The sequence below is a fragment of the Hemicordylus capensis genome, chromosome 1, assembly GCF_027244095.1.
Source record: "Hemicordylus capensis ecotype Gifberg chromosome 1, rHemCap1.1.pri, whole genome shotgun sequence".
NCBI classification, from domain to species: domain Eukaryota; kingdom Metazoa; phylum Chordata; class Lepidosauria; order Squamata; family Cordylidae; genus Hemicordylus; species Hemicordylus capensis.
In genome coordinates, this window is record NC_069657.1 from 155,153,848 (window position 1) to 155,169,483 (window position 15,636).

At 43.7% G+C, this 15,636-nt stretch overlaps 1 protein-coding gene across 3 annotated transcripts in view; it reads right to left on the reverse strand.

Moving 5' to 3' along the window:
* Positions 1 to 15,636, reverse strand: part of CNTNAP5 (contactin associated protein family member 5) — a 593,632-nt gene that overhangs the window by 347,293 nt on the left and 230,703 nt on the right. For all 3 annotated transcript variants that reach the window (XM_053258168.1, XM_053258161.1, XM_053258176.1), the window contains one exon: positions 5,998 to 6,201. In XM_053258168.1, the coding sequence (XP_053114143.1) occupies positions 5,998 to 6,201 (204 nt within the window). The remainder of the gene's footprint in view (positions 1 to 5,997; positions 6,202 to 15,636) is intronic.

Genomic DNA, 15,636 nt, shown 5'->3' on the forward strand with positions numbered 1-15,636 from the left:
CAGGAGCCAGAGGAAGAAGTCCTCCGGCTTCCTGCCATGCACCACAACAGGAGCACAGTGCATTGGTGGGTTTTCCCATTGCCGGGTACACTTGCCGCCTGGCTTTGTGCATGCTCGAGCTGTAGGCAGCTCAAGCGTGCACACGGCCAGTGAGTGGGTTGGAAGGGCATGCTTGTGCATTATAAGCCTGGATAAAAATCCCAGGCTATCCTGACACTCCACACGAGCAGCTTCAAGCCCAGGTAGGGTTGCTCATGTGAAGAACCCTATTGGGTTTTATATTGTTACCTTGACAAAAGGAAAGGCTAGTGATCTGGAAGCAGTTTCAAGAAATCTTTCATCCAACTGGAGCCTCCAGTTCTTTGAAGAAACTTTTCAACTCAGCCATGGGGTGGGAGTAGGGAGCAGGGTGGCCAGAACCTCAGGGGTATACTTGTGAGTCAAATGGGCCATAACCCAAAATTTGGCTTTTAAAAAGCCAAATCTGGCAACAGAGGTTGGGAGTAGAAAGCAAGAAGAAAATAGGAAAGGAGAATCACGTGTATTTATTTTCCACTTTTTTCTCTTCAGGGATCTGAAGCAGCCTTGTTGCTTCCCATGTACTCTGCCAACTCCTATATACTTCCAGCATTTCCTCTTGGCTATCTTTTTTCTTTGCTTGGTTGTGTCCCAATAACTGAATGCAGCACATACAGCTAACATGCCTCATCCAAGGCAGAGGTTCAATTTTAGAGAATCAAACACCCATTTTCTACATGGATAGAGATGACCTGGCATGGAGAAGAGCTGAAACAGCTATGAAATGAATCCTTGAAGTGGACAGATGGGCTGGGACACCTCTGCTCTGAAATGAACATTTGAGAAAAGAATCATTCTCTAATATTCTAAGAGAGAGAAAGGGAGAGAAAGCTGTGGCAGACACTACAACCGTATTATTCTGAACATGAGTATTTTATAAGGCAAGAAACAAAAACAATGTAACAGTTTGTGGTTTTAGCTGATTAACTATCTTGTTCTTCACACATTAATCTATCAATTAATGAGAACAGAGTGAGTATCTCAAGCGCCACTCTGAGAATATTTAATGAATATATCTAGATGAATAGAAATATGCTGAATAACCATTAGGGCTATGCATGCAAGCACTTACTCCCAGGGAGGCAGGGCTGCTTTGCGTAAGAATCAATGCCACACCACATTCCCTGAGCTGACACTGCCAGGTCCTTCATTTGGACTGTGGGATGGCTTGGTTCTATGATGGCCTCTGATGACACTGCAGAGGTGGAAATACACCTAGCACTGACTTCTATAGAGGTGGGAATGGGCCTAGCACTGACTTCTACATGAATGGATTGGATACATCCTGGGAGTGCTGCATTTGCAGTTCTAGCAGAAACATTAGTGCACATGTATTCCCAGATTATTCAAGTCCAAGGGGGTAAGAGGAAGATGAATGAAGTAGTCACTGAGTTGTTGCAGACCAGCAAAGTGGAATAGTGTTACTTAAAACTAATTAATTGAAAGAATGTTTTAATTTTCAGATGCATTCATTTTAATTTCAGACCCATTCCAAATCAAGGCCCTTACACTCCCAACAACATCACTTGGAGTATGACAGAACATGGAGGCCTCTTCATCAACAACCTACTTATGTCCTTTGCTCCAAAGATATGCTTCCCCAGACAGAAGAATATTCAATAGGTCTGACACACTTGGGTCATCCCAAGTAGCAAGAATTGTATTCTTGTTATTCTAACAGATTGGCATAAATGCTTCTTACAGGATGAAAGGCAAGCACTGTGGAATAAAACTACTCCAGTCATAGGATCCCAATCTATGGGAGCAAAGAACCAACGTTGTCTGGTATAGTACTAACCCTTTTCAGATTTTACGGGCAAGAGATCATGCAGTGCATGGTTCACTTTAAGAAACACGAAGCAATTGTGCTGCTGGGGAAAGCTCTGCTTCTTCCCAGAACATTCTTGTCCTTTGATGATCCAGAAGATCCAGACTAGTCTTCTTCTATTGCCCAATCTAGGTTAGGGCAGATAAAGCTGATTATTTATTTGTTGAGAAATCCTTTCAAGCATGCTGCTTGGAGTAAGAGAAGGGCCATGACTTATTGATCAAATGCCTCTCCTCACTTAATGCTTCCCATTGAATAAATGATACTGCCACAAATCTCAGAAAAGAATAAAAATGGCTGCCTCTAAAATACTAGTTTCACTGGGCTGCTGCTGTTTTCAGATGCAAAGGTAGTTAAAATTGTATCTCCAAAGGAAGGGAAGTCAACAGAACATATATAAAATCATCATTTTTTCTGAGATGTTGACAATTTAACAAGCTAATTTGTAATTTGCAGTAATCAACCTGTACTGAGGCACAGAAACAGGGAAGGAGATGAAAAATGATACATATTGCTAAATGAATTAACCTGCACTAAAGAGAAAGCAAACCACTAGTGAGCAATGAGAAGATACGGAATCAAGCAGTTACCTATGGAGAAAACAGACAAGCTGAGCCAATTACATTCATGGCCCCCTTCAAATTAATGTCATTCAGGTAGTATGGTCGAAAACACATACCATTAAATGAACAATTCAGCACACATTTAAGTATATTTAAGGTTATAATCCTAAATACACATGCTAGGGAATCAACTCGAAATCTATTTCCAAGTAAAAACACTTAAACCATACCACAAGCCCCAATACTTAAACGTGCACTGGATGATGTTCTTAAGCTGCAATCCTGCACCTAGTTATATGTGTTTCCAAGGCTGCTATCTATTAGGATAGCAGACTCCAATTCAGAGGAGAGACCCTCTCAGAGGAAGAGGAGCAGCAGCACATCCCACACAAGACACCTAGCCCAAGGCAAGTTCCCTAGATCTGACAGACTCTGAGCAGCCAGAGCTTATTGCCTTTCCTGCTATCAGCCCCTTGGGGGAGCCCTGGAACTTGAGGGTCCTCTGCCCACCAGCAAGGCACCTATCCCCAGAACCCTTTTATTTAGCCCTGGAAGCCCAGGACCAGAGGCAACACTGTGCCAGAGGTGAACTCAAAGAGTGCAAACAGGGAGAGAAAGCTGGTCTTGCGAAAGCAAGCATAAACTGTCCACTTTGCTAAGCAGGGTCCACCCTGGTTTGCATTTGAATAGGAGATTACATGTAAGCACCTTTAAGATGTTCCCCATAGGGGATGGGGCCTCTCTGGGAAGAGCACCTGCATGCTTGCTTGCCAAAGGTTCCAAGTTCCCTCCTTGGAATCTCCAAGCTAGGGCTTAGAGGGACACCTGCCTGCAACCTTGGAAAAGCCACTGCCAGCCTGTGTAGACCATTGGTTCCCAACTTGGGTTCCTCCAGATGTTGCTGAACTACAACTCCCAGCATCCCCAGCCACAATAATTTGTTGCTGGGGATGCTGGGAGTTCAGCAACATCTGGAGGAACGCAGTTTGGGAACCACAGGTGTTGACAACACTGAACTAGATGGACCAATGGTACGACTCAGTAGAAGACAGCTTCCTATGTTCCTAAGAGAGGAGCTTGCCTCACTACTTAGGGGCTCCCTTCCCAATGGACCTACTCAAGAGGGCATGGAGGCCAAGCTCAGGAACCTGCTTTGACTCAGGATCAGCCTGAACTCCAGGAATGGACAGGGTTCCAGACCCCCACATAATCCATTCATTTGCAGCCAGTCTTTGGTGCTTCAACAACTTATTCTTTGAGCTCTGCCTTCAGCAATTGTCTTGCTAGACCTAGGAACAGGCACTACTCTGTGCACAGTTATTCAAGAGTAAGTCCACTAAAAACAGTGGATGGCATCTACACTTGGTGCAGCAAAGCACCATTAACAGAAACTCCTTCTGTGGATGTAAGAGGCCCCTGTGCAAGCAGAAGGGTTCCTTGTATGAGCAGAACTTTCTTTCTGTTCATAGAAAACATTACTGACTGCATGCTGCTGCATCAAAGGTCTGGATGCCAAGCAGAGGGACTAAGTAATGGTTAATATGCATGTAATCAGGCTCTAAATCTCATGGACCTCTAAAGAGACTCTTACTTCATGCAACTGAGCAAAGAACTGCAGTCAAGCTTTGTATCTAACAAATACAGCACCTCAAGGTTGACTCAGCCTTCCATCCTTCTGAGGTCGGTAAAATGAGTACCCAGAATGTTGGGGGCAATATGCTAAATCATTGTAAACCGCTTGGAGAACTCCGGCTATAGAGCTTTATATAAATGTAAGTGCTAAATTGCTTACAGTAGTGATTGATAATTTGGATCAGCATGGGAGCTTGGAAAGGGCCATATCAGATAGAACTGGGTGGCCAAGGAACCGCAGACAGCTGCATATTGTTGCTCTGTGTAGTTAACATCACACATAGGTCATTTGCATGGTATCACAGACACCAATATATAGTTGCAAGCACACCACACTTAGAAGCTAAGCAATAACACCTATATTACTTCTCTTTAATATAATAGGGATGCCAGTTCATTCTTCTGAGCTAGACTTGAACATGAATTTTAGGAGTTTCTTACAGCTTGCCTCCAAGGAAAGGTGACCCTTTACAAGCTCCAAGTTTGTTTTTACATCTCAGATTAAGCGAAGAACTGTTGGTTCCCCCATTTCTTAACCCATGTAGTGGAGCTCCATTGCTCTAGAAGCCCAGGAAGACTTCTCACGTACCAGGCAGGTTCCCTATGCTACAAGACAAAGCAGGAGTCAGGGAAGGGAGATGGCCTGAAAGTAGGGACTGAGGAGCTAGGCTGACTGGCTCAAGAATCCTGTGTGATTAGGGCAGGAATATCTTTTGCCATGGAGATGGAGGTAAATCTACCCCTTTCACTGGTTGTTGGTGGATCTTGATGGTTCCTTTGGTCAAAGGCATAGGCAGTGCTGAAGCAAGTGACATCTCCTGTGGTTATCTGAAGGAAAGGCACTTTCCACACACTCAGATTTCTAGTTTTCTTTATTGTTATTATGAATATTTTATATCATGTTTTAGTTAAAAGGTTGTCAGTGCAGTGCATAGCAAAAAGGATGCTAAAATGGATCCCAGTCCCAACGGGGATCATATTCTTAAAATAAAGGCACAATGGAGATACCAGCAATAGTCACTGGGAGAGATGCTATGATGGACTGAATAAGGGCTGTTGCTATCCCCTTGCTAAATATAAGAGCACCATCACCTCTATGCCCAGTTAGCAGGGGTGTTATTATCATTAATCTATCTATCTATCTATCTAGAGAGAGAGAGAGAGAGAGAGAGAGGGAGCAGTTCCTCATGGGCTCACCTCCTAGTGGTGGCAGAACTGGGGTGGAAAAGAGAAGTGTTAATTCCATTAAAATCTATATGATTTACTGCAGTCAAAATCTATTAGGATGGAAGCACTAATGAGAAACATACCATTATTTCTCTTTCAGAAATCGAACCATTGGCACAAATCCATCCACCCCAAAATGCACTTTGCTCCTTTTGCCTCCCCCCCCCCACTTTATATTATTAATTATGATGATGATGATGCACCACTGGTCAAAGGTAGTCTTAATCCATCATAGCATCTATATTACAATCTCCCACAATCATTATTACATAATCAATGAAAATGCAAGGAACAGAGAGGACATATATTTATACAACTTGAGGCTTATAGGCTCTGTACAGATGGTTGAATCAAGTGGAAGTCAAAGGGCTGAGTTTTCAGGCATGATTCCCCACCTCCCACATTCATATATTGATTATACACAGATAAACACAGATGTGTTATCTGCATACAGGGTTGAAGACATAACCCTTCTGATTGCTAAACCATGGGGGGTGGGGGGTGGGTGGGAAACTAGAAACAGAAATCCATATGAATAAAACAATATATGCAACCATGTTACCTGATTACTCCTTTCTCTCCAGCCCTTTTTAACCAATCGCAAACTATTAAGTGTTCATCTTATGGGATATATCTTGATGAAATAAATACTGAAGTATTTAAACATACCCAGGTTAATATGCAAGGACAGCCTCCCATTCTGCAGCTCCAATGTAATATAATCTCCACGCTGCCCTCCTCCATGAAATAGGACTCCATCTCCCTGCATGCTCTTGAACTTCAGGGAAACAACATCTTTGAGAGTGCTCATCAGTTTTTGATTGAACCTGTAGAGGAGGGCACTCCTTCCATCAAAGTCAGCAACGTCGGATTCTACATGGGGGGAAAAGCAAATTGACATGAAGCAAAAGAGATCAGTCTGCACTCCTCCCCATATTTGCTAGGTCACTCAATTACTATCATCTGAACCAGCACTATCTTGCAGACTATTAGAGACAAATGTTTTTATCTATAATATTTGTATCATAGATAACACAGTAGCACAGACATCTATCATTACTTTTGTATGGATCATTGAGATAATATATGTCATGTCAAGTGGTCTGAACACTCCAAAATGCTAAATATCATCATAACCATCATATGGTGAGTTGTTAATGTGCAGTGGCTTACTGCACAAATTGGACAAATTTCATCATGTCTCCATGAACATTGTTTCCTTATGATGGGGGTGGCATGCTGAACTTTGTGCAACAATGAGTCATGGCACAGAGGCAAATATCCACATAATAGCAGTAGTCACAGAGAATCCTGTAATGCTGCAGCCTCCATGTGGCAGCTATAGTGTGTATAGGCCTCAACTATATTCAACAGGACATTTTAAAAAAATTAGTATGACATTCTTATGTGCTGATATTATAGTCCTAACGGAATCACATTAACAATACTACAGGATCCTTTTATACCATCCAGCTACAGTCCAACACCTCTAAATCTTTAGGGGCTCACACGTGAATAAAAATATGTATTTGTATTCTATTCTTTAAACTCGGAAGCAATATTATCATTCATCTCTCTCTCTCCCTCCTCATTCTGTTAAGATAAAAATAAAATAGCTGTGCTTGCTACTTGGATTAATTGTTTTGGTCCTTTACTTCCTGGCTGATATCCAGACTGAATTACTCATGATTAGTCCCATTTACATAAATGGGACAAGTTAGTCAACTCACGAGTTTCTTAGTCTGGTTGTCAGCCCGTTTGCTTTTTCTTTACATTCCGCCTTTTCTGTTTTCACTCTGCCAGAAAAGGAAAGCAGATAAATGCCAGAGGCTTTGTTTACTGTCAATCAGAAGGTCCAACCAAGGAGGAAACTCCTCTGATAGGGATGTGCTCAAAATGTGAATTTAGCATCAGAATCACAGCACAATCACTTTAAGGCTGAGGGCTTCCACAGCTCCTTTAACATGGAGAGGTGCAGGTCCATCCCTGCTCCTCCTCTGCTCGCGGCCATTGCCATACACGCGGTGCTCCCTGCTAGCTATCAGTGCACTCTCCCCCAGCTGCCCCCACACAGCACCGGCACGCAAATAGTCTCCCCATATCTGTGGTGGCCATTTGCATGGCTACCACATCTGATGGCCACAGATGGCTGCTGCACATCTGCAACAGACGTCTATCAAAAGCTTTGGGCCCTCAAAATTTCACCTCCCTGATGCTGGAGATGGCCCTGCTTGGGGTAGAGAGAAAATAGCAAATGGCACAAAGACACATGATGTCTGTGTGAGAACTGAAGCGAAGAAAAGCTTCCTATAGTAAAGTTGGATAAATACAATCTTCTATGAGATTGTATTTATGGTGCAGAAGTTTTAACCATTCATTTTTATTTGGCAATGTTGTATGTTCTACTCTTTTTGTATGCACAGTATACAGAAGAGTTATCAGGAGAGAAAAAACATTACTTCAGACTTCTGCTTCACTGAAGACATGAAATCTGTGAGGGAATAAAGGCTCTGTGTAAATCCAGCACGTGACATCCACAAAGCTAACATTCCGACATCCAGAAGTCATCGGTGGCAGTTTGCATGACAACAAATCATTGACTTCTACTTAAACATAATAAAAGCCTGTTACATGTCAAAGTCATACACTTCACAGGATTGAGGGAAGAAACAAAGCTCAAAAGGATGAGTTCTTGTCTTAGATGCAGAATCAATTCCCATTAGGGGGCTTGAGATCAGACATTTCTGAAGTCAAAGAAACATCAACACAGACTTTGGAACATTTAAACAAAGCATCCAGAAATATAAAACAATTCTGTCTAGATTTCAAAGGAATCTGGACAATGGCCCCATCATTGCTATGAACCCCAGTCCCCATGGTTCTTGCTCCCCAATCATTGCCATGATAGTCTGTACTATTCATACTGTCACAACTCTCTGTATGCTGCTTCACCACTTTCATACCAACACTATTTATACTAAGGACTGTGAGAAGAGGAAGATGGCTCAAGAAGGACAGAACATAAGATTCATGGAAAGAACAGCAAATGGCCTTGTGAAGCTCTGGCTGTGGGTTTCAAAGAGATTAGAATAGATTCTCCCTTCCCTGATAGTTGCATCTTTGTATTAGGGCCTAGCTTAGAAAAAAAAATCAGTTACCATATTAATATGTACTTTTACATTGCAAATTTGCAAAGCCATAGCAGGCACGCTATGTGTATTAAAGAGCCTTTATAATTGCTATTGCCCCCTCCCCACTCCCTCCTCCCCTCCCCTCCCCTCCCAAATTGATGGCTACAGTACCTGAAATTTGTCAAGGGGCTAGGAAGCACAACACACAACCTTATGGACATGTATTGCTTATCAATCAAGGCTGAAGACCAGGATGACAACATGCATCAGAAACATCCTGCATCAGCAGTGGGGGTGCCAACAATAAGGGTTGTAATTCAGAGACATGAAGAAGTCCAAACTGGAAGGTGCAAATTGGATAACAACAACTTCTGAGACCTAGACCCAGAAGATTGGCATCAAAGATGATATGTTCACACCCCTGATGGACATGGAAATTAACCACCTCTAAAACCATGGCACAGCAGGGAAATGGTTTGACTACCAAGCCAGAGGTTGCTGGTTCAAATCCCCATTGGTATGTTGCCCAGAGTATGGGAAACACCTATATTGTGAAGAAGCAATATAGGAAGAAGCTGAAAAGCAACATCTCATACTGCACAGGAGGAGGCAATGGTAAACTCCTCCTGTATTCTACCAAAGAAAACCACATGGCTCTGTGGTTGCGAGGAGTCGACACTGGCTAAGTGGCACACTTTACCTTTAAAACCATGAAAGGTGAAGAAGAGTTTAAGACGGGGGGATCTGGGTCAACTGATCAAATGGCAGGTCCAGAAGAGGTGTCTTCACCCTCTCCAATGCTGCAGCATCCTTTGCACCCCAGCTCTTCATCACACTCTAGTATCTGGATGTTAGGAGAGTCAGTGTACTGGCCATTTACTGGTTCTCTGCTCCTTGGTAATGAACTTTTCCCCTACCTTCCTTCCCCTCCTCCCTTCTTCCACTCCCCACCCCCCACCAGATTAGCTTGATTGGAAACAAGTTGGAAGCATTAGTTTGTGCCTGCCAGGACCTTTCTCTGAAAGTAATCCTGAACCTATCTGTCAAGCAAAACTACAAAAGACATCCCTGGTCTGGTCTTTGTCTCTCCTCACAGATCCACTGGGTGAGACCTGGTATTTGGGATCACTGAGTTTCTCAAATGAATGTGGAACACTGACGCAACTCACAGGTATAGACTGGTATGTAGGAGTGCATAGTTGGCCAGATGATATAAACTGGTGCCGGGAGTTGCTGACTCTCAGATCTGCAGGCATAGAGTGGTACGCAGGGGTGCATAGTCGGCCCAATGGTATAAATTGGTGTCTGGAATGACTGACCAAATTAAGCTCACAAGCATAGATAGGTGGGCAGGGGTGCACAGTTGGCACAAGATACACAGGGATGCAAAGTAGGGATGTGCGAACTGGCTCAAAGTTGAGCTGGTTCACCATCCAACTGGGTCTGTTTGATGGCTCACCCTCAAACCAAACAGGGGCTCGACTTCTAGTCACCCACCCCTCCAGGCCAGCTTGGGGGGTCTTGAATTAATTATTTTTTAAAAACCTACTGCGCAGTCAGGCAGCATCTGGGGGAGGGGGTGCTGCCGAGGACACGGGGAGTCTCTCCAATGGTCCCTGCTCCCCTGACAGAATCCCCCCAGTCTTTTTAGGGTAGGTTCGGTCCATTTACAGGCCTTTCTTGCCCTCTGCCTGCTCATGGTGGCCATGTTGAAGGCCGCCATGCATGCGCACTGGCCATTTGCATGCCCGGGTTGTAGAACACTATTCATCCTCTTGCATAGTTTATAGAGACATTTCAAATGTCCCTATCAGCAGAGGCGTAACTAGGGAAAACGGCGCCTGGGGCAAGCACTGAAATGGCGCCCCCCCCGCCGCCCCCCAACATACTACATTATACTTAGGTTTTTCCTCACAAGCGCCCGCCGCCGCCGCCAAGCCAGGCCACTGACTGGCCGCCAGGCACCAGCAAAGCAATGGAGGGGGGCGCAAGCGGCGCAGAAGGGACCGCTCGTGGGGAAGGGGGCACTAACGCGCTCCCTTGACTGCTGCAGCACTGCTGCACTGAGCAGGAAACATTTGTATTAACAAAAAAATTAAAAAAAAAATTTAAAAAATTTGGTCATGGCGGCGCCCCCCACGTGCCCAGAAAAGATGGTGCCCGGGGCACGTGCCCCCCCTGCCCCCCTATAGTTACGCCTATGCCTATCAGGCTCCTTACTCTACTCTTAATAAAAGAAGCCTCATTAATTGTTTCAGTAGTGGCCAGTTACCACTTCTGACTCCGAAAATGTTAGCACTTCCCCCATTTCCTCAGAGCCCTCTACAAACCCCATTCAGATATTATGATGTACCAGAATTCAGATGTCTATATACACATACAAGTGGCATCCAGACTAATTCTGCACTAGTTCCACTAAACCAGGACTAGTATTAGCCCTAGTATAATTCCAGACTAGCATTCCTTCCTTCCTTCCTTCCTTCCTTCCTTCCTTCCTTCCTTCAGCCAGCATATTTTATATCGCCCCAAACTAATGTCTCTGGGCGGTTTACAATAAAAAAGCACAGATTAAAAACGAAGTTAAAATATTAAAACAATGTAAAGCAATGATAGATTCTGTAAGTCTAATTAAAAGCCTGGGTGAATAATTGTGTCTACTGTCTAAGCAGCCCTTTAAATAGCTGTCAATGTTAGAGAGGCTCTTATTTCAGCTGGAAGTGCATTACAAAGCTTTGGGGTGGCAATGGAGAAGGCCAGTCCGTGAGTAGCCAACAGATGAGCTGGTGGCAGCTGCAAACAGACTTCCTTAGATGATCTCAATGGGCAGTGGGACTCATAATGCCCTGGTGCAACAGGGTGCACTTATGCAACCTGTGGCACACCTCAGTCGCGGAGGGAGCCAAGCGGTGGCTCGGGTGCTGTCTCTGCCATGGCCCCCCAGCTTCACCCCCTACATCTGACATCAGACACAGGGAGCATTTAGCCATGCCCCACATCTGATGTCAGGCAATGTGGCCCCATTTGGGAGCTCAACCGGCCAGCGCTACATTCACAGCATGGCCAGGAGCAGCTCTTCCTGCCTTTAAAAGGCCGAACTGCGAAATCACGCCCACTGCGTCTAACATCAGACGGGGGGGAGGCATGTCTGGGGCACAATGCACAGCCTCTGGTTGGTGGCAGCCCATGTTCTTTGAACCCGTTCGCCCAATGGTGGCTCTGCTTCTGGTACACCTCCTGCTGTGAAGCAACTCTCTCAGTCCATGTATGGTTCAAGGAATGAAATAAAGCTACTTGCTATCCACACTAATACAACTTTAGTATGGATTGCATTTGTTTGTGTGAATGACTGGGTTTGGGGTTCACTCTCTGTAGCCCCGCTTGGTTTGGGAGCAACTTTGGGCCCTCAGGAGTAATTTTTCAAGGGACTCATGAGAGGGATGTTGTGGGAAGCAAGGGGCAGGGAAGTTTATTTGTACTTGCACCATTGCACAAGTGTAAGTCAGCATATACCTCTTGAATCTCCCCCTTCAATTGTCTTCCCCACTGTCTATTTCAGTTTGTAAGCTCCTTATATGCAAAGACCAATAAAACTATCTTAAGGCACCAAGTACACTTGCAACACAGTAATAATAACAGCAGTATGCTACAGGTCTACCAGTCTCTCGTATCAGCAAGGTTGTGCACTTATTTCCGAACGAATTTTTAAAAATTTATTGAATGGGCCTATTTATATTATGGGGAATATAAACACCCAGCACCCCCCAAAATGGCTAAAATGTTATCAACCCAATAACTGATAAAGCCTAGCCCAGTCAGTGGCCTTTGAGGGAATCAGCTTTTATTTTAACTCCATATAGACACTAATGGAGCAAAGATGCTCCATTAAATTAAAAAACCTGCATTCTGGAAAACAGCTGCTGTGCAGCAAATTCCACCCCGACATTGTGCCATCCCCAGTCTCCTATTGAAAGCAATGGGAAACAAAAATAAATGGCAGTTATGAACATGAATGAGATTGTAAGAAATGGGTAAGAAAATGAATGTAATTTTTACAAATAAATAACTAAAAAACCCCGCTTTTTAACAATAAATACACATAGACCTTTTTATTTTCCTTGCACACAACCTTCAAAAAGCACCTTCATGGAGGAAAAGTCTTCCATCAGAACCAGATCAACTGATCAAATATTTCATTTTGGGAACAAATTTCACACAGGCCAGATTAATTTGAGTTGGGAGGAGGAACCACCACCTTCCTTTCATTGCACTTTCTTGATTTACGTAGGTGTGTTTTATTAAGCGTATTATTGATTATACAGGTACCTCAGATTTGCTTTTCTGCAGAATTCATAGCCTACTGCCTTCTGTATAATTATTCAGTTATAGAATGCTGATATGGAGGATCATCTTGCATTATACTGGGTTAAATAACTGGCATCTCCCTTCCAAAGTAAAAATCCTATGATTTGACCCACCTGATTCCACTTTAATAACAGATAAAACGGAGGACACTTTGAATAATTCAATAACTGTGAACAGCCTGTAGATATTCTATCCCAAACATCTCCAACTAATGGGGTAGTTAAAAGAGTTGGTCTGAGACATTATGCCACCCTGAGAGATTGTTCCATATGCTGGCTGACATCCTCACTAACCAAGCACTGGTGCAACTGGAGAAGCACCAGTGCTTCTGAAGAGCTCCAGACTAATGTTACATCAGTGCTAGTGTGTATGCAGGCAATTGCTATTGATTGATTGATTGATTGATTGATTGTATTTCTTTACCACCCAAAACCTGCGTCTCTGGGCCGTTTACAATGATCAATCCTTTCCCTCTATGGAAGCCATGTATGTCACTCAAAAATCTGTCCCCAAAGGCTACACAACCATCAAGGACATATTTTTGATGGCACAGACTGCTTAGAAAAAGGGACAGTGGTGGCTCAAAGCCTCTGTGTACCTGAGAAAGGGTGCCAAATGCCACCCTCCTTGGATGCACTTTCCTCACCTTCTTCTCCCCTCTAAAAGCAGGAAACAGAAGGGCATTTCTCCACCTTGTTGGTGCCTCAATAATCTACTCCTTGTCTTGTGGAATGGCTGTTCCTGGAAGGGAAGGTCATTGAAATTGTCTGACTCCACTGCTGAGCCAGCAGTGGAGCTGAGTCAGCTGAATTTTTCAGAAGCACTGGTTCTTCTCTCATTGTACCAGTGCTTTGTTAGTCAGGATGTCAGCTGCTATGTCTTGGAATCCCCTGTAATGCCAGTGAAAGTGCCCAGGTGAGACTTAAAATACTGCCATGCCATGTCTCTTGGGTTGCTTGTGCAGTCAGACCAGTCTTGGTAGTTAACTTATTCATTTTCTTTTACACTGCCTGCTATAAAGGCTTAAACTATCCTTGCTTTCAGTCCATAAGCATTTCTCCACAGAACATTAACTTTATCTCATAGTATGAAAGTCACTGTCAGTGAGGGAAAAGAAGAGGTGCTATGGCATAAGGCCAGCGTGTACACTCATTTCATCCAAAAAGCACTGTTATTTTTCTTCTTCTCTGAAGTTCAGTTCCCCACAAAGAGAAATGAGACTTCCTAACCTCTGAAGGCAAAGAGTTCCCTGCATTCATTGGATCATAATGCTCCCTTTACCATTCACACACAGGGGCCACTCACATGACCAGGTGGGTTGGCATTGGGAGAGGCTGCTCTAACTCCCCCCCCCCGATGATCAAAGAAATGCTGCTGGGAGAGTGAGTCATGCAGTGCGGAGCTCCAGAAGCTGGGGAGATGCATCCCAGCCTCCTGATATCCCACAATGCACTGCACCACAAACATTGTGCATTGACTGGATCTGCCATCAGATGGACGCTCTAGGTTCCCTTACCCTGGCAGCCTGGTCAAGGGAATACTCACTCCTTTCACCTGAACTAGGAGCCAGGATTAGCAGTGGGATTAGGGTGGGAGCACTGGGATCCACACAAGCAGCCTAGCCCTGGCTAGGGTGGGCTAGGCTGCTCGTGAGGACAGCCTCACACACTTCTAGCTGGTTAGCAAAATGTATGCTGGATTTTGCTGATGCCTTTTAGACCATTTACCTAGTTGGAGAATACAATCAGCATTCAAAATGTGGCCACAAATCTCATCTTGTTTAAAACAACAACAACAACAACAACAACAACAACTCAAAACTATCACTGCTCAGCAGAATTTGCCAGTGAAAAGTTAACAGAACCTTTCTGAAATATAAAGATAACCCTGTTTTTCGCTCCTGGCTTCCCAAACAATCAACTTGCCATTTGTCTCTATGTGTCTTCTGATATAAGTCTGGCTGTTTGTCATCATGATCAGATTGCCATTTGAGACTAGGTAGTAAATGGTTTCTGCATTTCTATTATAGTTTTTGTTGACCAGTGGTTTTTGGTTCCCCCCACCCTCCCCTGTTCAACAGACAAGAAAATATGCTTGGTGTATCCTGGAAAATCTATTATTGTGTGAGGGAAATAACTTGAACACAGCAATACTACAATTCTGCAATTGTCTTGCCAATCAGCAATAGAGCTCTGGGCTCCTGGAGGCCATGCTGAGACCAGTGAGAAGGAGGATGACAACAACATTTAGTTTCAGTTTAGTATCCTAGGGTGTTCAATATGTTTTGCAACATCATTATGTCATGTTGTTCACTACGTGATTTCTGACTGGTGAAGATCACCTTTATTGGATTATTCCTAAGGTATAGTGCTTACTCTGAATCGGTTCTCTCTCTCTTTTTTTTTTTGCCCTCAGTGACATCAGCACAATGCCAAAGATGATTGGATATGTAATACTGTGACACGGCCACCTTTACTCTATGGTCCGCAATTGTCTGGGCTGACACAAGACAGGAGAAAGTAGCTCTAACCAGGAGAAACTGGAACTGAAGCAGCAGCAATAAAGAGGAGAAATAAATGATGCAACTAGCCATAAATGCAGGCAAATCTGCTCACAATTAAGGGCTTTCCCAGGAATTATTGTTCCCCTTAAAAGCATGCTTTCACTCTTTTTCAACATCTATAATTCCAGGAAAATACATGAAAAATTGCAAGAGGTATATTTACAATAAGTTTTACTCTAGAGCAAAACATTATTAAGTAAATCTGATTTAGATTTATTAGAGGTCTTGCTTTAGACCAGGCCTGCACAACAT